General features: G+C 51.7%; 1 protein-coding gene across 2 annotated transcripts in view; it reads left to right on the forward strand.

Moving 5' to 3' along the window:
- The window catches only part of LRP5 (LDL receptor related protein 5), a 107,267-nt gene that overhangs the window by 55,502 nt on the left and 25,632 nt on the right, over positions 1-26,133 (forward strand). For both annotated transcript variants that reach the window (XM_072790193.1, XM_072790192.1), the window contains exons 6-13: positions 2,170-2,566; positions 3,963-4,134; positions 14,150-14,366; positions 16,608-16,897; positions 18,487-18,713; positions 19,877-20,061; positions 24,242-24,565; positions 25,775-25,974. In XM_072790193.1, coding sequence (XP_072646294.1) covers positions 2,170-2,566; positions 3,963-4,134; positions 14,150-14,366; positions 16,608-16,897; positions 18,487-18,713; positions 19,877-20,061; positions 24,242-24,565; positions 25,775-25,974 — 2,012 coding nt within the window. The remainder of the gene's footprint in view (positions 1-2,169; positions 2,567-3,962; positions 4,135-14,149; positions 14,367-16,607; positions 16,898-18,486; positions 18,714-19,876; positions 20,062-24,241; positions 24,566-25,774; positions 25,975-26,133) is intronic.

Below are 26,133 nucleotides of genomic sequence, written 5' to 3' on the forward strand. Positions count from 1 at the left end.
CCCTCCTCCTGTTCATGCTCTCTCTCTAGTAAATAAATAAAAATCTTTTTTTTAAAAATGTGTTTTGGGACAGAACATTGGTTTTCCTTGGGGACAAATATTTCCTGTGGGGAAGAAGGGCTGCTTGAAGTCAAGTGGGGTTCGACACACACCCTTCTGCTTCACAGACTGAGCTGTCCCGGGCTCAGCTTGGGAGGCTGACAGCCTCTTTGTACAGTTCTGCAGATGCCCGCTTGGACGGGGTTCTTCCTGGCCATGCTGTGGGGTCGGGGGGTTTCCTCCTTCCATCTATGGTGGCAGATTAAGCCAGAGCCTTTCATGGAGTTTGGTTCCTTTGATGTCAGAGCTGGATGGAAACTCAGACACCATCAGGTTGGGCTGATTCTTCACTATAAACGGGGAGACCAAAGCCCAGGGAGGGTTAGGGATCTGTCCAAAGTCACACAGTGGGAGCAGGGCCAGGAAGTTTCTGCCCTGTGTTCTCCCTGCTTGTCTTAGGATGTCAGCATCTGCTCTGGGTGTGGCTCTGGGTCTGCAGAGGACCAGGGGGGCATGTGCCAGAATCCCAACGAACTGTTAAGTGTGGTGCCCACGCAGAGGGGCAGGTAGTATGTGTGTGTGTGTGTGTGTGTGTGTGTGTGTGTGTGTGGTCAGCCGATCCATGGGGGTGAGTGTCACAGGAACAGCTTCCTGGAGGAGGAGGAGGTATGTGACCTGGGTCTTGAAGGACAGGGCAGATGTCCATAGAACATTTTGGGAATGGAGCCCAGAGGAAGACAGTTTGTTGAAATTCACAATTCCCCTCCCCTCCTTCCAGCACACACCAGATCACGACCAAATCTGAACTTGGGCCTTGGCGGTTTCCAGTGTAGTCAGGTACTTGGGGAACCTTCTGAGGACTGCCTGCCTCAGTTTCCCATCCTGGGCTCATAAAGCCTTTGCTGTCGTGTGTGTGCCCTCTAGTGGAGGAATCGGATTATGACCTCTAGGTCTAGGAGCCCAACAGTGAGGATCCTTGTCCTACCCTTACTTGAATGCCAGGCGAGGGACCCCAGGTGGATTCCACAATCACCAGGCTCCGGGGGGCTCTGCCGCTGTGGCAAGAAGCTGGCACTGGGTGAAGGAGACAGCCTGCTGTTTGAGGGCTGTGGCTTGACCAGGCAGCTGGCTGCAGAGGCTGGGCCTGGGGGCCTGAGTTTGATAAGTGTGCCCTGCTGGTTCCGCCCTGTCCCCATCCTGCGTGGCTGCATGACTTGAGGTGGGTCCTTCCCCATTCTGGGCCTTTCACCAAACCAGGCAAGTGGTCCCAAAGTTCCCAAAGTGGTCTCTGGGCCTAATCTTGGTTGTGGGTCATTGAGACCAGAAAGGGCCAGAATGAGTGAGTGGACAGTGACCCAGCTCTGGGGGAGGGGCCGCATCCTGACCCCGGCAGCCTCCAGAGGTGTCCAGGTCAAGGCTGGGGAGCACTGTGAGCTTCCCTGTGTTGTTTGTCCTGGAAGTTCTGACAAATCCCAGCAGGGAGGGTCCAGGACACAATCAAAATATTAATACTGCTGGGGTGGCCGAGGCCCCAGTTGCTCACCCTTGTCAGTGAGAGAGCCACATGGGGAAGAATCGGACTTTGCAATGATGTGTGTGCTTAGGTGGCATGAAGCTGCCCTGGGGGGTGAGCGGGGCAGGGGTAGGGCCTCAGGGAAGAAGTGGTAACTGAACTGAACCGTGAAGGATGAGCATGTGGAAGGCAGGGCCCAGGGGGGCTTTGAGAAGTATGGCTGGCAGTTGATGTCTGGAGCCCAGTGTCTGTGTGGGACTTGTATTTGGATCTAGCTTGTGGCCAGGAGAGGGGCTGGCAGGGGCGAAGGGGGACTGCATGTGAAGTGGTTCTTCCATAGTGATTGAAGTCAGGTGGCTGTGTTGCTTGACCTCTCTGTGCCTACCTCGTCTCATCTGTAAGATGATGGTACAAATTGCGCCGGCCTCACAGAGCCCTTACGAGGATGCACTAGTGACCACGTAGGAAGATCTCGGCAAGTGTTCCCCAAAGTCACCTGCTGTTGCAAGGAAGCTCTGCCCCCGAGGGCTGGCTGAGCCCCTCCCTGCCAGTCTCAGCACAGGCCCAGGCTGCTGTCCTGCTGCAGGCCTCTGACCCCACTGCTTGTGCATCCACAGGGGCCGAGGAGGTGCTGCTGCTGGCCCGGCGGACGGACCTGCGGCGGATCTCTCTGGACACACCAGACTTCACTGACATCGTGCTGCAGGTGGATGACATCCGGCACGCCATCGCCATCGACTACGACCCGCTGGAGGGCTATGTCTACTGGACAGACGATGAGGTGCGGGCCATCCGCAGGGCCTACCTGGATGGGTCGGGTGCACAGACGCTGGTCAACACCGAGATCAATGACCCTGACGGCATTGCCGTTGACTGGGTGGCCCGAAATCTCTACTGGACGGACACAGGCACTGACCGCATCGAGGTGACCCGTCTCAATGGCACCTCCCGCAAGATCCTTGTGTCCGATGACCTGGATGAGCCTCGTGCCATCGTGCTGCACCCTGTGATGGGGTAAGGATGGGGGTGGGTGGACCTCCCATCTGGTGGGGACTGGGAGCCAGGCCATCCAGAAGTGAGACAAGTGGTTCTGGAACTTTCTCTGGCATCAGAATCCTTTGGAGGAGGGCTTGTTAAAATGCAGGTGGCTGGGCCCTCTTTGCGGAATCCTGATTCTGGAGGTCTGGGGTGGGCCTGAGAACTTGAATTTCTCACGAGCTCCCTGGTGATACTATTGCTGCTGGTCCAGGGACCAGACTTTGAGGAGCTCTGACACAGGCTATTGTGCATGTGTATAGAGGGCCTGTTGAGCTTGGGTAAGTCATTTCTTCCCATGGGCCTCACCCTTCCCATGGAACAGTCCACCAGGGTGGTTTCCAGGCTAATCACGGTTTGTCCTTACTATGTATGGTCTGGGCCTCTTCTTAACACATTACACACAGTGAATCTTTACCTCCTCCTCTCACCCCATGAGGTCAGAGCAGTTGTACAGTGGAGGAAGCTGAAGTCCAGAGAGGTTAAGGGACTTGCCCAAGGTCACATAGCTAGGAGGTTGGGATTGGATCTGGCAGCCTGGCTCCAATTTTCCATTTTAGGATTCTGTGACAATAGCTTGTGAGTGGATGTAGGAGCCTTTCTGAGAATTTCAGCAGCTCAGGGCAGGGTCGCAGCCCCCTTCCTGGGGGTTCATGGCCAACAATGTGAAACTGGCAGACCCTGAGGGAGGAAGAACAGCTGGAGCTCCTGGTGGGTGGAGCCAGGGCTGCAGGGAGGCCTCCCACCCTCTGTGCAGGATATGGACAGTGTCCCAGAGATGGCCTGGAGGAGGAGCTGCAAGGACAAAACGGAGGGCAACCCATGAAGGCAGCCCTGGGAGCCATGCCTTGTGGGGAGTAGCAAAGCCAGTAATAGTAACCGTGGTAACTGGCTGCCGTCCACGGAGCACCCACTGGATGTCAGCTGCTTCTCTCATTTCCCTGGGTCTGAGGCTCAGAGCATGCAGTGACCTGTTGAGGTGCCTGCTGCCAGAACTAGGGTTCTGGGCCTGTCTGCCCGTGGAGCCTGCGCCTTGTACATGGGGGCTATATACTTCTTCCTCATCCTGGTGCTCAGTCCCGCCAGCCCATGGCTCTCTCAGCAGAGTGTCTGCTGTCTGCCAACCTACAGCCCGGGAGATGAGTCCCAGCAGCCCCCTCTAAATCAAGGACCCATGTAGTTAGGCCTGCACTGTGGGCACCACTGCTCCCGTGGGGCCCCTGGTCCTTCCTGCCTAGGGGCTTGGTGCTCATCTGTCCACCAGCCAGCACTTCTCGAGCACCTGCCATGGGGCAGGGAGGGAGGTGTCCTCAGCCCTGGGGTTGCAGCCGGGACTAAACAGACAGTGCCAAACAGATATGTGCTTCTTCTCCAGCCTCATGTACTGGACGGACTGGGGGGAAAACCCCAAAATCGAGTGTGCTAACCTAGATGGGCAGGAGCGGCACATCCTGGTGAACACGTCCCTCGGTTGGCCCAATGGTTTGGCCCTGGACTTGCAGGAAGGAAAGCTGTACTGGGGAGATGCCAAGACGGACAAAATTGAGGTGAGTCATCCCCACCAGTGGGCGTTGGTTCCTGGAGCTGTTTAAGATAGGTTGTGCAGCCTGGCAGAGCCCGGCAGGCCTGGAGCACTGTTGTAGGCAGAAGCCAGGCCTGGCCACCCCTGTGGCCTATCACGTGTACCAGGTGGGCATCAGATGGAAGCCTGTGCTCTGCTATTTTTTTAAAAGATTTTATTAATTTTTTTAGAGAAAGAGAACATGCATGTGTGCATGTGTGTGTGTGTGTGTGTGTGCAAGCCGTGGGGAGAGGGAGAGGAAAAGAATTTTAAGCAGTCTCCACATTTAGCACAGAGCCTGATACGGGTCTCGATCTCACGACCCTGAGATCATGACCTGAGCCAAAATCAAGAGTGGGACATTTAACCAGCTAAGCCTCTGTGCTCTGATATTTGACCAAATAGGATCCTTGATAAAATAATTTATTATGATACATTTCTGACATGTAAGAGGCCTTTAAGGATATATGTAGCCAAGTGAATGCCATCATAGGATATACTGTAGTGATGTGAGGTGTTACCCCAGGGAAGCTGGGGGAAGAGCACACGGGAGACACTTGAGTGACTTCTTGTGAATTTTAAGACTATTTCAAAATACAAAATCTTTTTTTTTTAAAGAGTTTATTTATTTGGGCACTTCGGTGGCTAGTGGTTGAGCATCTGCCTTTGGCTAGGATCATGATCCCAGGGTCCTGGGATCAAGTACCACATCAGGCTCCTCACAGGGAACCTACCTCTCCCTCTGCCTATGTCTCTGCCTCTCTGTGTATCTCATGAATAAACAAATAAAAATCTTAAAAAAAAAACCAGACTTTATTTATTTGACAGAGAGAGAGCACAAGTAGGCAGAGTGGCAGGCAGAGATAGAGGTAGAGGGAGAAGGAGAAGGAGGTTGCCTGCTGAGCAGGTCCTGAATCCCAGGACCTGAGGATCATGACCTGAGCCAAAAGCAGACGCTCAACTGACTGAGCCACCCAGGTGTCCCACAAAAGTCTTTTTTTTTAGTTCATAAATCAATTTATTTTAGAGAGGGGGAGAGAATGTGGGGGGTGTAGAGAGAGGCGGGGAGAGAGAGAATCCTCAAGCAGACTCCCCGCTGAGCACAGAGCCCGATGCAGGGCTTGATCTCAGGATCCTGAGATCATGACCTGAGCCAAAATCAAGAGTTGGGGGCTTAAACTTAGTCACCCAGGTACCCCTCAAAATACAACATCTTAATGAAAAATAATGTGCACATGCCCACCACCCAGCTCAAGACATAAAATCTCATCAACATAGTTGAAGCCAGAGGTGACCACTGTCCTGAATTTGGTGTTGCATTCCCAAGACATTTTCTTTGACTACATGGGTGTTCCCCTGAACAGTCTTGTTGTGAATGATTCTACATGGTTGATTTAAGTGGTGTCTGAATGTGTTCTTTGGCAACTTGGTTTTTGCTCATGGGTGTATTTTTTTTTGAGGTGCTCTTGATATGGTAGCTAGATCTGTCACTGTGGAGGGGAGACCCCAACATTCATGCCTGTCCTCAGTGAGGACGCCTCCCTCGGTTCTGGTCACTTTTGCATCATTCTGGTGTTTCTGGTCATATCACTATTTATCGGCATCACCACCTAGGAGTCACTGTCTCTCCTCTCTCGGCTTCATGGGGAGCCCCCTACCAGGCAGCTTGCAGGGAGTGAGGATCCCAATGTGTCTCAGAGTTTCCAGCCATGCTTCTGAGCAGGAATGTGAAGGGGACTCAGGGTTGGGTGGATGCCTCTCCCCAACAAGTTGCTGCCAGAGTGGCCATTTCCTGTCACATTCCCTACAAACAATCTTGTTGCAAAAGGGAGTTTCTTTTGAGCCTCTGAGCCTGAAGCTGAGACCCTTGATTCTGGTACAGTCAGCAGAGGAGGCTTCGTCTCCAGGGACCCCACCCACCCCTGGGAGCAGGCTGGGGATGCGTGTGTCCAGCTCACACCACTAGACACATTACAGGCATGGCTCTGTGTGCTTCCACGGCAGGGTGTTGTCTGCTGTGGTGAAATACATGTGATCTACGATGGCCATCTTAACCATTTTAAAGTGTGCTGAGCATTCAGTGCACACAGCAACCATCACTGCTACCTAGTTCCAGAATGTCTTCATCCCTTGGGACACCATACGCATTAAGCAGCCGGTCCCCAGTCTCCCCTCCCCAGCCCCTAGCATCCACAGATCTCATCTTGGTCCCTCTGGGGTTGCCTGTTGCGGATGTCATCTAGTATACAGCCTGTTGTGCCAGGCTTCTTCATGCAGCATGATGTCTTCAGGATTCATCCACGCCATGGCACCTGTCTCCGCCTCCTTTTTACAGCAGAATAACACTGGTTGGATGGACAGACCACAGGTCATCCACTCATCTGTTGATGGACTTTTGGGTTGTTTCCCCCTTTTGGCTGCTGTGAGCAGTGCTGGGAAGAGCACTGTGTGCACATTTTGTTTGAGCGCCTGTTGTTAATTCTCTTGAGTACGTACTGAGGAGCAGAATTGCTGGGTCATGTAGGAATTTTATGTGTGATTTACTGAGGAACAGTCAGACTAGTCCACGGTCTACATCGATTGGCACTCTCGCTAGCAGCGTAGGTGTGTTCTACTCTCAGCATAGCCTCACCTGCTGTAACATTCCATGTCCTTTATCATTGTGGCCATGCTGGCTGTGGTGTCTCATGGGTTTGATTTGCATTTCCTGATGTTCAGCACCTTTCATGTGTTCGCCCCACAATAGTATGTGACAAGGTCCCTGTTTGTGGACCAGGAACTGAGGTCCAGGGGGATGGTACCTTGCTCGGGGTCATATAGCAAGTGGGTGGTTTTTTATTTTCTGCTCTTAGACTCAATCCACAGACAGAACCCAAAGACACTGTCAGGCTTCCATTCAGAATCCAAACGTTATCCCTTGTGGTAACCACTAAGTAGAAAGGACGGAAGTTAGGAGGCGTGAGGCTGGGGTGAGGTAGGAGCATGGTTTCAAGGGTAACCAATGGAGGAACTAGGACGGTGCCAGCACAGTGGCATGAGGGTGAGGGAAGGCCCGGAGTGAGGGAAGAGGCTTCGCCTACGCAGTGGCTGCGCCGGCAAACCAGGAATGTGCACCACAGGCCTGTTACATCTATCCATTTGGAGCTAATCACCAGAAAGCATAAAGAGAAAGGGCTGCAGAGTTAGAAGTGTTTGAGAATCTTGGGTCAAGCAGACTCAGGAAACATGCGGCGACTTCCCTGTAGGACTCCTCTTGTGGGAGCCTTTCACATGCTCACATAAGCTGAGCTGCTCTGAGGGGATGAGGCATGTTAAGTGTTCTCAAACCGTGTGATCGAGGGTCCCTTTCTTTCCCTGCTGTGGCTCTGGTGGCACACACTGTGGGAATGCTGACCCCGGTGGAAACTGTCGCTGCTGCCTCCCACACATCCAGGCCTGACCCTAGCTGCGGGGTTTGTGCAGGATACCCCTCAACCCCTGCCCCTAGGGAGGCTACTGACATGCACAGACAGACATGGAGACCATCCTCCACATAAACTCAGGGAGTCTTATCCCGCCAGTGGGAGATGCTCCAGGTGAGTCACGGGTGCTTTCTGGTCGTGCTGGTTCCTCTGGCTCTAGTGTTCTTTTCAGTGGTGAAATACCCCAGACACAGGGGTGAATGTTTTGGAGGTGGCCCAACCATGCTAGGGGACGTGTCTGCATGTTCCTGCTGTGAACTCCTTACTCTCAGGTCCCAGGGTTTGCCACGAGCACCTGGTGAGTGCCAGCGTTGTTCCCAGTGCTGTGGCCACCTTGGCAGGTATGCCCAATAGATGTTCCTCTGGTGTGCCCCTCAGGACAGATCTTTGGATCAGGCCACCAGCTTGGGTGCAGAAGCCCCTGCCAGAGGTCACAGAGGATCCTGAGGGCTTCAGGGGGAACAGCTGAGGAACCAGGGGCTGTGTTTACTTTTCAGTTTCCAGGTGGGAGGGGTGGTCAGGGGAGGCAGAAACCAGGTTAGGTCAGCAACAGGACATGCTTCTGGCAGTGGTAATGTCTCCAAGAAATTATGCCCAGTGACAATGGAATGGCCAGGCCAGATGCTAAGGAGCCCCAGCACTGGCCTTGGGCTTACCTCACGCGGCTGCCTTTGACGGGGAGAACGGATTCCATGCGGCCTCATTGTGTGCATGGCCTGGCTCTGAATGCAGAGAGAAGGCACTGGAAGAAAGGTACTTTAGATGGTGATAAACTGGCTTTTCCTTTGAAGAGGTGATCAGTCTCCTGTGTTCTGCCCACCGGGCCCTCAAGAAGGACTTCATAGAGCAGCTGTGGCTAACCAGGAGAGTGAAGGTCTGGAAAGGCCGGACGTGTGAAACAGGGTTGCATCTGGATGGCATTAGTGGCACGTAGATGCATCTTACAGAACAGGCCAAATTGCTGGCCCTGTTGGTGACAGCTGTCTGGACATGGGGTTCAGGCCAGCCCTGGGGCAGCCCCTCAGCTGTCCAGCGAGCTGCCATCATGGGAGTCGCAGGGTGGCTCCCCCTGTGGCGGTGGCCTCAGGCCGCTCCCTCCAGGCTTACACTGGGAGGCAGCCCCGACCTCCCCCAGCACAAGCAGGCTGGAGCCACGTGGGATGGGTGGGGGCTGAGGAGCCCCTCCTGCAGTCTTAGGTCTTGTGTCCCAAAGGTCAGCCTGATTCATGAAAGCAGCTGGGACTCACTGTCTCCCTAAGCTGGCTCTGACCAGTGGCCACTGGGGCCCTGCGCTTCTCTCTCTCTTTTTGGCAGATGCCACGTCCTTTCTCCCTCTGTCCATGCTGCTTGGCAGACACCAGGCTCGTGACAGCCCCGCGTGGGGCCTCCCCCAGGCAGCTGCACCTGTCCCGGCCGCCCCCAGGTCTCAGGCGTGGGGACGGCTCTTCACAACTGGAAGCCGCAGCACCTTTGAAACCCGTCCAGTGCCCATGCTCTGGCTTAGTCACCAGATCATCTGCATTGTCATTATTAATTTTTTAAAATTTCATTTAAATTCAATTTGCCAACATAGAGTATAACACCCAGTGCTCATCACATCATGGGCCCTCCTCAGTGCCCATCACCCAGTTGATCAGCATCATTATTTTCACCCCTTCCCTAGTTTGTGAGCAAGCCTTGTCTCCCAAAGCAGACGGGAGCTCTGTTGGGCCCAGCTTGAGTCAGGGTCTCCGTGCTGACCATGGGTGGAGACTCAAGACACACCGGGTCTGTATCGGGAGTGCCCTCCTCTGTTCCCTCCCACACTCTCTGTCGCTCCCACTTGCCCCTTGCTGGGCCCCCTCCTCTTGTCCCCCTCTGAGCAGGTCCCCCTTTCCCACGGCTGCTCAGCAGGCCCCTGAACAGAGCTCTCGACATGCCCCCCAACCCCTCCACACCCCTATTCATTCTCCAGCATCCACAGACACTGCCTCGTGCTGGAGGAGCACCAAGGGACAGCCCTGTGCCCTGGTGGGGCAGATGTTCTAGAGGGGAGATGGACACGGGGTGACCTGACAGCTGTAGCACGTTGGAGGCGGGCCGTGCTCTAGAAGGACGCTGAGGAGAGGCGATGGGGCACCGTGGTTGGGGGGTGACATCCAGGCTCCCCTGACGGCGCCTCAGCTGTGTTTCCAGCCGCGTTTGTTCTGAAGCCCTGTCTTCTCTGCCTTATTTGTGCAGATTCTGTTGCCTCTGTTTCTAGAGTAGAGGGAGGAATTGTGCCCATGAGCGACGCTCAAACAGGCAAAGCATTTAAACAGCCAGACACACACACCGCAATACATGTCCACAGAGGGTGGTTTCAGCTGTTACTGAATCAAAACTGGGACTGGTCTTGCCCCTTTGAAGTCTTGAGCTGTCTTTCTAAAGCTTCCTCCTCAGCTGTTTCCCTCTGGATTGTCTGGACTCCAAGACAGACCAAGCAGAGGTCTTGCAGGCCAACCCAGGCTCCCTGCGGCAGGAAATATCACCAGTGTGTGGGCTTACGGTGGACCTGCTGGGGCCCCCACCCCAACCCCCGTAGATCATCTGGGCTCTTTGAGGCACCCTGCTGTCTCACTCTGGCCAGGACAGTGGGAGCTTGCATCTCCTGCCCTTGACATCTGCCATTGGGGTAGGCTCTCAGATGGAGGATCCGAGGATCTGATCCACACACCTGGTGGGGCTGGCTGGTGGGTGGGCTGAGGATAAGTCACAGCCTGAGAAACTAAAAATATATCTATGTCCCTGTTCCTCACATGTCCTAGGTCAATGGAGGGGATTTCTGGTATGCCCAGAGTAAATACTTGGCACAAGAGTAATGGTTGCAAGGCCTGATGGCTGTGTGTCCTTCGTCCCCAGGGAGGACATTAGAACATGAGCCCTGCGCATGTGCATGCAAGTGTGTGTTTAAGATCTTTTTTATTATGTAGAACAAAATAACCAGGGCAGTTTTAATTTGATGCTTATGTCCAACTGTGATAATTATTTTTTTAAAGATTTTATTTATTTATTCATGAGAGACACATAGAGATAGAGAAAGGCAGAGACATACATAGAGAGAGAAGCAGGCTCCATGCAGGGAGCCCGATGTGGGACTTGATCCTGGGACGCCAGTATCACGCCCTTGGCTGAAGGCAGGTGCTCAACCGCTGATCCACCCAGGCATCCCCAACTGTGACAATTACTGCATCAAAAAACAGAAGTCTTTTTCCCTTTAAAAATGTATTTTCAAAGGGTTGGTCTTGGTCTCGTATCTCTTTGCATGGTGACTTTCTGGGGTCCACCATTGTGTGGGCCTCCCTCCAGACCCCCGTGGGTTCAGCCGCTCAAAGCTCAGCTGAGAGTGGGCTTCTTTTGGATCTGTAGGCATCTGCTCTGCTTGTCCCACGTCTCAGCCACCCCCTCTCTGACCCCAGATCTGGGCATGGAGTGCAGAGTCGGCCAAGCCAAGAGGACAGAAGCCAGAGGTCAGAGAGAGCAAGACTCTGGGCATGTTCGGCATCTGATGTGATCGCCTTTGGCATAAGTTCTTGGAGAGGTGGTTCCTTTCCTGAGGATCAAATGCACAGGTGTTTCTGTTCTAGAGCAGGGGTTAGAATCTATAGCCTGTGACCCAATTGCCTGTTTTTGTACCACTCTTAAATTCTTAAACTTTCAAATGATTGGAAAAAAATGAAAAGTAGTATTTCATGATGTGTATAAATTACATGACATTCGAATTTCATGATCCACAAAATTTTGTTTTGTTTTGTTTTGCACAAATGATGTTCTGTTGGAGCATAGCCCTGCTTGTTCACTTACATACGCTGTCTGTGGTTGCTCTTGCGCTGAAAGGACCATATGGCCACCAAGCTGGAAATATTTATGATCTGCTGCAGGAAAAGTTTGCCAGCTCCTGACCTGGAAAGTCTGTCTCCCATGCTCTCCCGTTGGCTCCAACATTCTTGGATGTTTAGATTTTATTCTGTTATTGCTGAATTCTTTTTGGATGTGTTATCCCCTCAGGGGTCAGAAGGATATGTGCCCTGGGTCTTGTCTCCTTACTCTTGGCTCTTCTCAGGGCTCTAGGAAAGCTGGAATGTTGAAATATGTGTGCTCCCTGTAGACAGGCCCCACTAGTGCTCCAGGACTGAGGAAAGGCCCGGTCCAGCAGAGTTACTTTTACAGATGGGCTGGATTTGCTCAAGAGGTGCTAAAAGCTGCCATAGGAAACCATTTTGGGGGGTGCCTGAGTGGCTCGGTCAGTTAAGTGTCTGCCTTTGGCTCAGATCATGATCTTGGGGTCCTGGGATAGAGTCCAATGTAGGGCTTCCAGCTCAGCAGAGAGTCTGCTTCTCCATCTCCCTCTGCTCCCTGCTCCCTATTCTCTCTCTCTCTCTCTGAAATAAATAAAATCTTTAAAAGAAAAAGAAAAAAGAAAACCACTTTGGGCTCATTTATTTTTCTCAAGTGTTAAGAGTCTTGATGGAGAGCCCATGGGTTCCCATGGGAGCTTCGTGGGTTCTCTAATTGGTGGAAGGTGACCAGCACAGGTGGGCAGCAAGGAGGGGGCAGGGGTGGAGAGAGGAGGTGATGCTGGCCACCCTCCCACCCTCCCCCGTTGGCCCCATGTCCTCCGTGGACTCATTCTCATTGTTCCTGAGCCAGGAAAAAGGTACTTCCTTTTCTCAGTTCAATAGAAATGTGTATTTATTTATGTCTGGAATTCAGCTATTAAAGGAAATTGAGAAAATATGGAAATAGTGAAGGAAGAGGAAAATCTCATACAGAGATGATATTGACATTTTGGTGTATTAAAGCTGAATCTTTTTTCTAGATGTGGACGATTTTCTTTGTATACGGTTACATGTACAGACCACCCTCTGACCACCCCCCCAGTTATCCTGAGCCGAGGGGGGAGCAGGAGTCCCCAGGCCTCGCTTGATCCCTGCCCTGACGAGACGTGTTCCTGGACACACTGTCTTTCTCTCCTCCCAGCCTCACCTCCATGGCCATGAGCCCCAATGTGACCCCTCCCGGGGACAAGTTTTGTGCTGAGTGTCCTCTGAGGAATTCCTTGTGTTCTAGTTTTCATCTTTATGTGCCTTCCCGTTGGCAGGGGGATAGAATGGGAGCCAGTGCCCAAGCCGTTTGCAGAGGTGGTCTGTCACCTGCCATTTACTGCTAGCCAGAGGGGCCGGCCGGGATAGTGCCCAGATCCTCACAGAAATTGGTACAACCTGAGCTCCTCCCTCCGGGTGAGGCTGGCAGCTCCCCGGCTCACCGTCCAAGGGCATCCCCTAATCCAGTGTTCTCACCTGGGCTGTGTGTTGGAACCACACCTGCGGGGGGAGCTGCTTTCAGGACCCATACCTGGGCCAGGGCCCCCCATTGCTGGCTGAATTGCCTCAGATTGGGGCCTGGGTGGTGTTCTGTCTTTGGTGAAGTTTCCTGGATGACATCAGCTGCTCCTCTCAGTTACAGGTGGGCAAACTCAGGTCCTTGGGGTGTGGGGGCTTGCTGGGTCAGCCCAGAGCTGCCCACCCCTCCCAGCTGACCTAGCAGTTTTGTCCTATGCTGTCCTACAGCAGAGGACCCAAGCCTCTTCTGTTCGGCATGAATTTTATCTGTCTTCTGTTCTCACCACCTGCAAAGCAGAGGGTCTGTCGCTTTTCTGACGGGCTGGAAACATAATCTGGCTGCAGGAGGCCTGTTGGGACTCGTCATGTCGCTTTCATCCTGGCCCGAGAGCCTGAGAATCTCGATGTTGTGTTTTATCGAGTCTTCCTTTCAACAGAAGCTGCTACAGGATCATCTGTCATCAGAATCCCATCTTACCCCGTTTGTGTGTTTCAGTTGGTTAAGGCGTTTTGATGTCTGACAGCAGTTTTCTCCTTTGTGGCTTTTGTGGTTAATGCTTTTCATCAGCACTGATTCTTCAAGAAGACTTAGCTTTTCTATCTCAGAATAAATGACCACTGGCGTGTGGGGGGTGGAAAGCGTCTTAGAGTTACGGGCTCAGGCTAAGGGCCAGAAGTGCCCTCAGAGTTCATTTGGTCCTGACCAAGCACGACCTTGGTCCCCAGGCCAGTGGGAGGTCTGGCCCAGGGCCCACGGCATGTTCACAGGCCAGCCTCCGGAAATGCAAGTGTGTACCAAGAGTGTGATTTGATGCCTTCTGGTGCTGCATGCAGGCAGACGTTGCTATCAGAGGCTGCCCCGGGTCTGAGTCCCATGCCTTGGGACTGCAGGTGGCCATTGTCCGGCAGTCAGCAACAGGAAGGGTGGAGATGCCCATCTGCCCCGCCTGGCCCTTTCAGCACAGTGTCAGTACCCAGGTAGGGGAGGCTGCAGGGAGAGCCCCGAGCCAGCCGCAGCTCGGAAGATGTCATCCGTCCAGCTCTGCCAGTGAGCCACAGCCCTTGGCTTTGTATCGTAGCCTCGCAGGCTGCAGACAGAGCTGTGCACCCCACTAGCTGAGCCCACTTCCTTCTGGCTCAGGACCGAGGCTGCTTCATACCTGTGTCTGCCGTCCTGCAGGTGATCAACGTTGATGGGACAAAGAGGCGGACTCTCCTAGAGGACAAGCTACCACACATTTTTGGGTTCACACTCCTGGGGGACTTCATCTACTGGACTGACTGGCAGCGGCGCAGTATTGAGCGCGTGCACAAGGTCAAGGCCAGCCGCGATGTCATCATCGACCAGCTGCCCGACCTGATGGGGCTCAAGGCCGTGAACGTGGCCAAGGTTGTTGGTGAGTCTATTGGGCCTCCAGCCACGGGTGAGCCACGCCGACTGGCACCAGAAAGGGGCTGTGGGCTCGGGGCGGCCCTTCACACAGGCGCTTACCCTGGAAACTGGCAGGACAGGATATGGCAGTACCTGGTTAAGGACAAGTGGGAATACACATGGTACCTCGGCCAGGAATGTTGACTCGCTACTGGTTGTGGACAGGCACTGCTGGTGATAATTATTATAATAATAGCTAATGTTTATTAAGTGCCTGCTGTGTGCCAGGCTCTGGCTAAGTGCCTTTGTGCCTGAAGCAACCCTGTGCGCTAATTATAGTATTGCCCCATTTACACTGGAAGGAATGGCTGATGTTTGGCTGAGCTCAGGACTCACCCAAGTCTGCCTCAGCCTCCTCCCTGCGGGGCAGCCACAGTGGCCAGGCTGGACCTTCAAATACATGCCTTTTTTTTTTTTTTTTAAGATTTTATTTATTCATTTGAGAGAGAGAGAGAGCCTAAGGGGAGGGAGGGACAGAGGTAGAAGGAGAAGCCGACTACCTACTGAGCATGGAGCCCAGTGTGGAACCTGATCTCAGGACCCCGAGATCATGACCCAAGCTGAAGTCAGACCCTTGACCAACTCAGCCACCCAGGTGCCCCAAATACACACCTTTTATCTGAAAGCCAGGATCTGCAAAAGGTTCCCTTTACATGATTTGTCTCTTTATGAAAAAGGATTCCAAATGCAAGTCATTAGGCTACACTGGAGACAGTAGCATCCAGGTGTGGTAGGGGGAGTTTGGAAGCAGGGCTATGGGCTCCATGTGGGCAGGGCCTCTGTTCCCACCTGAGGTCTCTGCACCTAGTACAGTACCTGCATGTCAGAGGTACTCAACAGACCTTTGCTGGATGAATGAATGAATAATGAATGAATGAGCAGAGAGGATGCAGAGCTTGTCCTCAAGTAGCTCATGGTCTAGAGGGTGAGACACTCCTTAGCTCTACTGCCAGGCAGTGACTGTAGCTGGGACACTAGGGGTGCCTGGGTGGCTCAGTTGTTTAAGTGTCTGCCTTTGGCCCAGGTCACGATCCCAAGGTTCTAGGATCAAGCCCTGGGTTGGGCTCCCTGTTCAACAGAGAGTCTGCTTCTCCCTCTCCCTCTGCAGTTCCCCCTGCTTGTGCTCTCTTGCTCTTTCTCTCAAATAAATAAATAAAATCTTAAAAAAAAAAAAAAGCATAAGGGAGGTCACTTGAGCTTAGAATTCAGAGAGCAGGTGGGGGCAAGGTTTGCCTGGCAGAGGGGCAGCTGAGCAAAGGCCTAGGAGTGAGGTGGTGTGGGGTGACCCGAGAGCAGCTGGTGCTTCTGTGTCACTGGGATGGGCCTTCCCTTCCAGTGACCTAGGTTCCTGATAAAGAGGTGATGGGACTGACTGATAAACTTAGTTTAACAGTCGCCTTTCAGAACATGTTGATTATCTACCATGGAAGGCGAGGCCTGTCTGTGAGTTATTGTTTAAAAAAAAAACAAAAAGTAAAACCGACAGGAGAAACAAGATGTGTCTGTCGGGTGTGCTTTAAAGTTGAGAAATTGGGTTCATCTCTCTCTCTCATCTCAGGATTTCCTGAGAGAGATGGGGAAAAGGATTCTTTTTTTAGCTGAAATACTTAACACTAAATTAAAGCCAATTTTAATAGCACCTCAGTAGGTAAGTGAGATTAACAGGCTGGCCAAAAATAAATGAACACCCTAAGTACTCTGCTTTAATAAAGAAGAGACCCCTTTGGTGGTCCTGGGTGAATCTGGGTTTGTGAGGCTGCAGAGAACTGGTGCAGTGGATGGGCCATGCGGGTGGTCAGTCCAAACAGCAGGCCTGGAGTCCAGGCCTGGGGTGAGGTTGGGGGTGTGTGACTTGTCCTGTCATGTGACATTCTTACATCTGTGCTACTTCCTGCCTACGTCACCTTCATCAGACTCTCTGAGCTTCAGTTTTCGAGACTGGAAAAAGGGTGGGAATGGCTCCCACCTCCCAGGCTGCTGGGCAGACAGAGTGAGTTCAGATGCACTGGGTCGCACTGGGCCCAGAGCTACCACTTTGTCATTGCCACTGCCCTTCCCTGTACTGGGGGAGGACCTCGGTTTCCATCATCCCCACTGGTATCCTCATGTGATATGCGGCTGAGGCAAAGCCGTGCGTGACTGTGGATCGATGCACGCCTCTCTCTGCTGGACTGCCAAGGTTTAGAGCTAGTATGCTTACTTCCAGGAACCAACCCGTGTGCGGACAAGAATGGGGGGTGCAGCCACCTCTGCTTCTTTACGCCTCACGCGACCAAGTGCGGCTGCCCCATCGGCCTAGAGCTACTGAGTGACATGAAGACCTGCATCGTCCCTGAGGCCTTCCTGGTGTTCACCAGCAGAGCTGCCATCCACAGGATCTCCCTTGAGACCAACAACAATGACGTGGCCATCCCACTCACGGGCGTCAAGGAGGCCTCCGCGCTAGACTTTGATGTGTCCAACAATCACATCTACTGGACGGATGTCAGCCTGAAGGTACAGTCTGCCAAGTGTCCTATGCATGCAGCTTTGCCTGTGACAGCACCACCTCAAAGGCGTTTACGTTCTTTTTAAAAGAGCTGTAATATTTAGGGGTGCCTGGGTGGCTTAGTCGGTTAGGTGTCTGACTCTTGATCTAAGCTCAGGTCTTATCTCAGGGTTGTGAGTTCAAGCCCCACATTGGGCTCCATGCCCAGCATGGAGCCTATTAAAAATTTTTTTTAAAAAGAGCTGTAATATTTATTGTAATTTGATCTATGACAAAGTATTAGTGAGCTCTTTTAATAAACTAACGTGAACAATTGTAACAAGCAGATCCAGTAGAGACACAGATGGGCTTTTCTAGACTGTGTATCTGTGAAACATTTGTGGTAAGTTGACACTGTCTTTGGATTCACACCCTCAGCAGGTGCCCACCTGCTTAGCAAATGCTATCTTTATGCATGGTGTGAATATATGTGAACACGTGGAAGGGCCTTTTCATCTTGTAAAGCAGGATTTGGCAAACTTGTTCCCGGGCTGGCCTCCTGGTTTTGTAAATAAAGTTTTATTAGAACACAGCGATGCCCATTTGTTTATGGGTTGTTTACAGCTGCATTTGTGCCACTAGGTTGGGTAGTTGCAACATTTCTGCGTGGCCCTTGATCTTTTATTCTATCGATTATATTACACAGCTCTCCAATCTTTCTGATTCTAAAACTCATGGGAGCTCACTAGAGAAAGAGAGCAATAGAAAAGTATGCAGAAGAAAATTAAAATAAAAAAATGAGATTCACTCATAACCCCCCAGCCAGCATTTTAGGGTAGTTCTGATGTTAATGTTCCTGACATTCACCAGTAGGTGCTATAGAGGATTCTGTATCCTCATTTTTTTTTTTTAACTTAACATTATAAGAGGTAATTGATTAAGCTGTTAGGAACTCTTTTTCTTTTTCTTTTTCTTTTTTTAAAAGATTTATTTATTTATTTGAGAGAGAGAGAGAGCATGCGCATGAGTGAGCAGGGGGAGGGGGAGGGGCAAAGGGAGAAGCAGGTGTCTGCTGAGCAGGGAGCCTGACCAGGGGCTTGATCCGAGGACCCCAGGATCACAACCTGAGCCAAAGGCAGACGCTTAACTGACTGAGCCACCCAGGGGCCCCTGTTACAAACTCTTTAATACAAGTCTTTAGATGTGTGAAGTGTTCCACTGCACAGATATTCCCCATTTTGTGTAACCGTTCTCTTCCAGTCTCCCCCGCTCTAAACCTTATCATGGTCATGAGCACCTCTGTGTTGCTTTAGTAGTGTCTCATCTTTTGCATTTTTATTCCCTTGGATAAAACTTCACATCACGGATTACTGGATGAAAAGACTTATCTCTATGTGATATACATATATAAATATAAGTGCTTAACTCTTGCCAAGTCATTTTTCTCCTAAAAAAGTGTGTCTTGCTGTATATCAAGCATTTTTTAAAAAAACTGTCAAATGTTGGCGATCTGGCCCCAGATGTGGTCAGTAGCTGCTCCAAGTGACCGAGCATCTTGTGGTTAGAGGTCTGCAGAAATGCTGACTCCTAACCCGTGGCCCCTGCCCCCTGCTCCCAGACCATCAGCCGAGCTTTCATGAACGGGAGCTCCGTGGAGCACGTGATTGAGTTTGGCCTCGACTACCCGGAAGGCATGGCCGTTGACTGGGTGGGCAAGAACCTCTATTGGGCAGACACTGGGACCAACAGGATCGAAGTGGCCCGGTTGGATGGACAGTTCCGGCAGGTCCTCGTGTGGAGGGACTTGGACAACCCAAGGTCACTGGCCCTGGACCCCACCCAAGGGTAAGAGCTGTTTTTGTCATACGTGTCCCTGCCCCCCTCCCACTTCTGTACATCAGCCAGTGTATGACGACCCTAGGCCGAGGGGGGTGGCTGCCCAGCTGGCACTCTGTGATTAGCGCCCTAGTGACCACTACTAGCCCTGGTGACCACCACTAGCTTTGAGGTGGCTGGGGCCAGCGGGACCTGAGGAAGAATCTAGTTTATTTCACAGATGTGGAAACTGAGGCTCAGGGAAGCTGAGTGACTTCCTGAGGGTCACATAACTGGGGAGAGCAGAGCTGGGCTCCTTCCTCGCCCCACTTGGATTCCAGAGTGCTCAGAAAGGGCTCCTCACAGGCCTCTTAGGCAGGGTGTCACCTGCTTTGCCAGGTACCTGCTTTTATCTGTAGGTGGCCAGGGGGCCCTGCCCTGGGCAGGGTGTCCAGAGGGGCCAGGGTGGAGTCTCCTCTGCACCAGAGCTTTCTGTGCCACAGACACAGCGCTTGCTCCCTAACATCAGTGATGTGTACAGCTTTCCCTAAGCCCTGCCTTTGCAGGCAACTAGTTAGGAAAGGAAGATTTTAGGATGGCAGAGTAGAGGGAAAGGCCGAGTTTTAGCCAAAAGGCAAGGAAAATGCACACAATTCTGGAACGGGGTTCCTTTTTTTGGAGCTGCTGAAGAACAAAGAAAGAGGACCCGTTGGAAGCAGGAAAGCTGAGTTTGGATCCTGGCCCGGTAGTACTCACTGGCCTCAGATTCTTATCTTCTGCCCTCTTTGAGTAAGGGGATATCTTGTATATCTTGATTTGCCCACATTCATCCTGGCTTCCCCGTCACCCTGGCATCCTGTCCAGCTTATCTCACCTGGGCATTCTATTACATGGTCACTCCAGCTGAGCACCCGGCTTGTGTCTGTAAACAGATATATTCGCACTTACCCTGCAGGTGAACTGTTGTGGGAATCCAGGAGGTAGGAGGCATCGCAGTGATGCACCTGGGGGATGTTAGGGTTGTGGGCGGCTCCCAGGGTGTTGCCCTGTTCCTACTTCCTGGAGGGATATCACCAATGTGGCTTTCTCCAGGATGGAGAGGGCCACGCCGAGGAGACGGTGGTGGTCGTGTCCTCCTGCCCTGTAATGAGTGGACGCTCCTGAGCCCGCCCTGCCCTCCCTGTGTCTTCCAGCTACATCTACTGGACTGAGTGGGGTGGGAAACCCAGGATCGTGCGGGCCTTCATGGATGGGACCAACTGCATGACGCTGGTGGACAAGGTGGGTCGGGCCAATGACCTCACCATCGACTACGCTGACCAGCGTCTCTACTGGACGGACCTGGACACCAACATGATCGAGTCGTCCGACATGCTGGGTGAGAGCCAGGTGGGGTCCTGCTGGGCTGGGGCCTCCTGCGGCTGAGATACTGGCTGTCTCTCAGCCCCTGCTGCACCATTCCCTCTGACTTGCAAGTCCCAAGGCCCCACAGGAAGTGTGCACACAGCCCTGGCTGCCCATCCAGCCTTGTCTTCTCCCAGGGGCTGTCCCCTTCCACCCTGTGCCATTGCTCTAGGCATGTCGGCCAAAGCCTTGGTGACAGCTGTTTCTGCACACCTACAAGAGCTGGGGCCCAGCTAAGCCCTGGGCCAGGACCCTAACATGGTGTAGGTTTTCACTGATGGAGAAGCTAGGGCCCAGGGAGGTCACTGGATTTCTCTGAGGTCGCAGAGCATTGCTCAGATTCCAGGGCTACACACATAATCTCCATATGATCCTGGGCACCTACCATGTGCTGGGCATTATTGTGGGACCCCTCACAGGCCACCCCCAACATCCTGGGATTAGGTAAAAAGAGAAAAATACCTTATTCCAAGTCACCTGCCAGCAGGGGCAGGGCACACAAGTCTAGACTCTGTACAGCTGGAGGGGAGTGGTTGTGTTAGCTGTCTCCAGTGATGTACCGGGTGATAGGGCTGCCCTGTGTGATAGAGAGAATTTAATTTTCTGATCACTGATGCTGCTCCCCTGTGATGAGTGTGGTTGTACCCATTTTGCAGGTAAGAAAACAGAGGCATAGGCTGGTTGAGAGGCTTATGCCAGGTACTGTGTGAGCAGAACCAGAGCTAGAACCCCAGTGTCCTGGTTTCTGCTCAGGGCAGGCTGCAGCCACCCTGAATGCTGACTGTCCAGGTTTCTGAGGCTGATGGCAAGGTTTGAAGGTGTCTTTGAGACAGCCACCCCAGCCCCACAGTGAATTACAAGAGGCTGGTGCCTGATGAGGAACCCATCACTGAACAGCAGGGGTGCCTGAAATAAGGAAGCTCACTGATTGCCCTGGGGTGGGGGGGTAGACATACTTGGGTGGAAATCTGCAGGAGCCCCTGAAAATTGCACAGCCCTGCAGACCGAGGGTGGGCCCGTGCCGCAGGCCTGCCTATCACTGCTGTTGCACACTCTCTATTTAACACCGCAGACATTCCTGCACTGGGGGCCTCACTGTCAGGTTGCAGTCCTGGCCGTGCCTTTTACTGTGTGACTTCAACCACGTTACTTAACCTTCCTGGGCCTCGGTTCCTTGATACTGATGGCACTTTCCTCCCATAGCTGCCATGGGGAGAATTGAATGAAGCAGTCAGGGTGAAAGCACTTCTCCCTGATGACGGTTGTTGGGAACCTGCTCCTGGTGCAGGACCCAGGGGCACGTGGAGGCAGTTTGGGAGCATCTTTATGTAATAGCTGGTTTGTTCCTAATGGTAAAATAATCAACATAGGACATTTCTGAAAACACAGAAGCACAGAAAGAAAAAGTAGTTATTCATAATTTTTATCACCCTGTGATAACCAATATTGACATGTCAGCATATTTTTTTCTAGTCTCAAAATTTTTAATTGATTTTTTTAAAGATTTATTTATTTATTTATTTACTTATTTATTTATTTATGAGAGAGAGAGAGAGAGAGAGAGGCAGACACACAGGTAGAGGGAGAAGCAGGCTCCATGCAGGGAGCCCAATGTGGGACTTGATCCCAGGTCTCTAGGATCATGTCCTGGGCTGAAGGCCGCACTAAACCGCTGAGCCACCCGGGCTGCCCTTTAACTGATTTTGTAAAGATTTTAAGTAGTCTCTACCCCCAATATGGAGCCCAAACCTGTGACCATGCTCCATGGACTAAGCCAGCCACTCTTTTAATTAATTTAAAAGTTTTTAAAGATTTATTTATTTGAGAGAAAATGCACGAGCTGGGGGAGGGGCAGAGGACGAGGGAGACAGATTCTCAAGCAGACTCCCTGCTGAGTGCAGAGGCCAACACCAGGCTTGATCCCACAACTCTGAGATCATGACCTGAGCCGAAATCAAGAGTCAGACACTCTTCATGTCTTTTTGCCCATTTTATGATTGGATTGTTTGTTTCTTTGGTGTTGAGTTTAATACAATCATGAAATGGGCAAAAGACATGAAGAGAAATCTCACAGAGGAAGACATAGACATGGCCAACAAGCACATGAGCAAATGCTCTGCATCACTTGCCATCAGGGAAATACAAATCAAAACCACAATGAGATACCACCTCACACCAGTGAGAATGGGGCAAATTAACACGGCAGGAAACCACAAATGTTGAAGAGGATGCGGAGAAAAGGGAACCCTCTTACACTGTTGGTGGGAATGTGAACTGGTGCAGCCACTCTGGAAAACTGTGTGGAGGTTCTTCAAAGAGTTAAAAATAGACCTGCCCTACGACCCAGTAATTGCACTGCTGGGGATTTACCCCAAAGATTCAGATGCAATGAAACGCCGAGACACCTGTACCCCGATGTTTCTAGCAGCAATATCCACAATAGCCAAACTGTGGAAGGAGCCTCAGTGTCCATCGAAAGATGAATGGATAAAGAAGATGTGGTCTATGTATACAATGGAATATTCCTCAGCCATTAGAAATGACAAATACCCACCATTTGCTTCAACGTGGATGGAATTGGAGGGTATTATGCTGAGTGAAGTAAGTCAATCGGAGAAGGACAAACACTGTTCTCATTCATTTGGGGAATATAAATAATAGGGAAAGGGAATATAAGGGAAGGGAGAAGAAATGTGTGGGAAATATCAGAAAGGGAGACAGAACATAAAGACTCCTGGGGATCCCTGGGTGGCGCAGTGGTTTAGCACCTGCCTTTGGCCCAGGGTGCGATCCTGGAGACCCGGGATCGAATCCCACGTCGGGCTCCCGGTTGCATGGAGCCTGCTTCTCCCTCTGTCTGTGTCTCTGCCTCTCTCTCTCTCTCTCTCTCTCTCTCTATCATAAATAAAAAAAATAAAAAAAAGAACATAAAGACTCCTCTAACTCTGGGAAACGAACTAGGGGTGGTAGAAGGGGAGGAGGGCGGGGGGTGGGGGTGAATGGGTGACGGGCACTGAGGGGGGTACTTGACGGGATGAGCACTGGGTGTTATTCTGTATGTTGGTAAATTGAACACCAATAAAAAATAAATTTATTATAAAAAAAAAAAGAGTCAGACACTTAACTGACTAAACCACCCAGGCACCCCTTACTTGACTTTTTAAATCTAAATATCCTTGTCAATATCTGAAGTTTTTCTTACGTTTTTACTTTTCGAAAATAATTCCTAAAGCGTTGTTTCAAGTCATGGCATATGTAATTTTCGTTCTGGTTTCTCTCGCTTGCAAGTATCACAAGCATGTTCTCATGCCATTAACGTGTTTCCACCGACACCCTCCTTATTATGATGTAGAACATGCTCGAAGTGTTCATACAACGTAGTACAGGGTCTGACAGGTGGAGACCTGGAGAACGTTGCAGGGTGGAAGAACAGAGCTTATTGAGGTCACAGAGGCCCTGCACATGGGCTCTGCCTCCCCCATGGTTCAGCCCCCATTGGCACCATCCCCCTGAGCCAGCACGTTCACCTCCTTTCCTTGACACACAGCTGATAATTGGTAGATAGCAGGTGCATACACATGTGCTCCGCACACGGCTCTGCTACCGTATGATTATCCCATGGTTCATTTCAAGAGTCCTCTGCTGCTGGAGTGCAGGGGTGGTTGCTGCCCTGGCTTCTGTCTCAGGTGCTACTTTTGCTGTTTTAGAACTTTCTATTCTTGTGATCATACAGCATGTGCTCTTTAGGGCCTGGCTTCTTTCAACCTCACAATTGTGTGAGATTTTTCCCACATTATTATTTTTTATTGCTATATCATTTCTGTTCTATCAAGATTGAGCATTTTTTTATCCACTCTACTACTGATGGTCATCTGGGTTCTTTCCTGGTTCTGGCTTTTACAAACAATTGCTTCTGTGCATATGATGGTCTCTGTCATTTGAGTGCACAAATGAGTGCATTTCTGCTGTGGTATAGGAGGGGGCCTGCCCGGTCACAGGGTAGGTGGCATCCAGCTCCAGCCGATCTTGCTTGTTGTCCAAAGTGGTTGAACACTTGAACTTTGACCCAGGTTGCCAGGCAGCTTTGAAGCACGTGGCCCCGTGCTGTGGCTGGCTATGCGTTGCTGACACTGTGCCCGTGTATCTCCATGCAGGTCAGGAGCGGGTTGTGATTGCTGACGACCTCCCACACCCCTTCGGCCTGACACAGTACAGCGATTACATCTACTGGACAGACTGGAACCTGCACAGCATTGAGAGGGCTGACAAGACCAGTGGCCGGAACCGCACTCTTATCCAGGGCCATCTGGACTTTGTGATGGACATCCTGGTGTTCCACTCCTCCCGCCAGGATGGCCTCAATGATTGCATGCACAACAATGGGCAGTGTGGGCAGCTGTGCCTCGCCATCCCTGGCGGCCACCGCTGTGGCTGTGCCTCACATTATACCCTAGACCCCAGCAGCCGCAACTGCAGCCGTAAGTGCCTTGCTTTGCTCGTGTGCCTCTCCTCCATATCAGATCAGGCTGGCCCTGGGCACAGAGGCAGGAAGGAGCTTCTTAGCTGGAGGTGCCTTGGTGTTCATGGCTGGTTGAGTAGACTGTACACTGCATAAGCTGCATGTTACCTGGAAGCCTAGACCTGGCTGTGGAAACGAGGGCTTTTCCCAGTGATTGTTTTTTGTTTTTATTTTTATTTATTTATTTTTAAAGATTTTATTTATTCATTCATGAAAGACATAGGGAGAGAGGCAGAGACACAGGCAGAGGGAGAAGCAGGTTCCATGCCGGAAACCCCATGTGGGACTCAACCCCGGGACTCCTGGATCACGTCCTGAGCCAAGACAGATGCTTAACCACTGAGCTACCAGGTGTCCCTCAGTGATTGGTTTTTATACCCAAAGATCCTCCTATGGAATGTCTCTGCTGAGGGTTCAGCCCATTTCCTTGAGTCTTGATGAAGCAACAGGTCCTCTATGCAGCCTGGACCTCCCTGCGCATGCACCCCCTTTGGTCCTATTGTCCCCTTCCCCTGGGGGCCATAACCTTGAAAAGATCAAGCAGAGGTGCACATAACCCGCTGGTGGGGATGCTTGTAATGCAAGTCTCTGCTTTTGGCCAGCAGACTTGGGGCCATGACATAGTTTCAAACCACCCAACTGTAATTCTCTGACTGTGACTCTAACGGTTGCCTCCTACACATTGTGAGCAGTGCCATTTCTGCACCTAGACAGTTTTGCTCACTGCCACCCCCATACAGTGTCCCCTCTCATGTCATGTTCACTTCATACAGTTTTAGCGTTCACTTGAGCACATCTAGGCATAAGGCAAATAATATGGTTACCCGAGCATTAAGTACGTGTATGGCTGGGAGTTTCATATTTATTACCATTACCTTTCTTCTGTCTTAAGTCTTGAGAATTAAAACATGCTCTGTATTTTAAAAGAGTTCGTGCGCTTACCAAATATCGAAACAGCAGAGACACACATAACACGGAGAGTAAAATTCACCAAAGTTGTACCCCGCCCCTCCGCCACCACTGGCTCCAGTGCTTTCCCCACTGCATCTAGTAGGTGCATATGCAAATCTGCCTCTTCCAAGAAAGCGGAATGCTGTCCATCCCCACCGACCTGGCTTCAGTTGCAGACGCTGATGTGCAGCCCCCTCGTCTGTTCGCCCCATTCTAGCGCCCACCAGCTTCTTGCTGTTCAGCCAGAAATGTGCCATCAGCCGCATGATCCCTGATGACCAGCACAGCCCAGACCTCATCCTGCCCCTACATGGGCTGAGGAACGTCAAGGCCATCGACTATGACCCGCTGGACAAGTTCATCTACTGGGTGGATGGGCGCCAGAACATCAAACGAGCCAAGGATGATGGGACCCAGGCAAGTGTACCCGTTGGGGAGCCACAGGGGTCACTTCAGTGAGGAACTCCCCTGGGCAGTTTCCAGGCTGCTACCCCTTTTGCCTAGCAGAGGGGGTGCCAACAGAGCACGGCTTGCGTCAACGACCCTTTGGGCTCTAATTATGTCATCCTAGGGTAT

Source organism: Canis lupus, chromosome 21 (genome assembly GCF_048164855.1).
Source record: "Canis lupus baileyi chromosome 21, mCanLup2.hap1, whole genome shotgun sequence".
Classification (NCBI taxonomy): domain Eukaryota; kingdom Metazoa; phylum Chordata; class Mammalia; order Carnivora; family Canidae; genus Canis; species Canis lupus.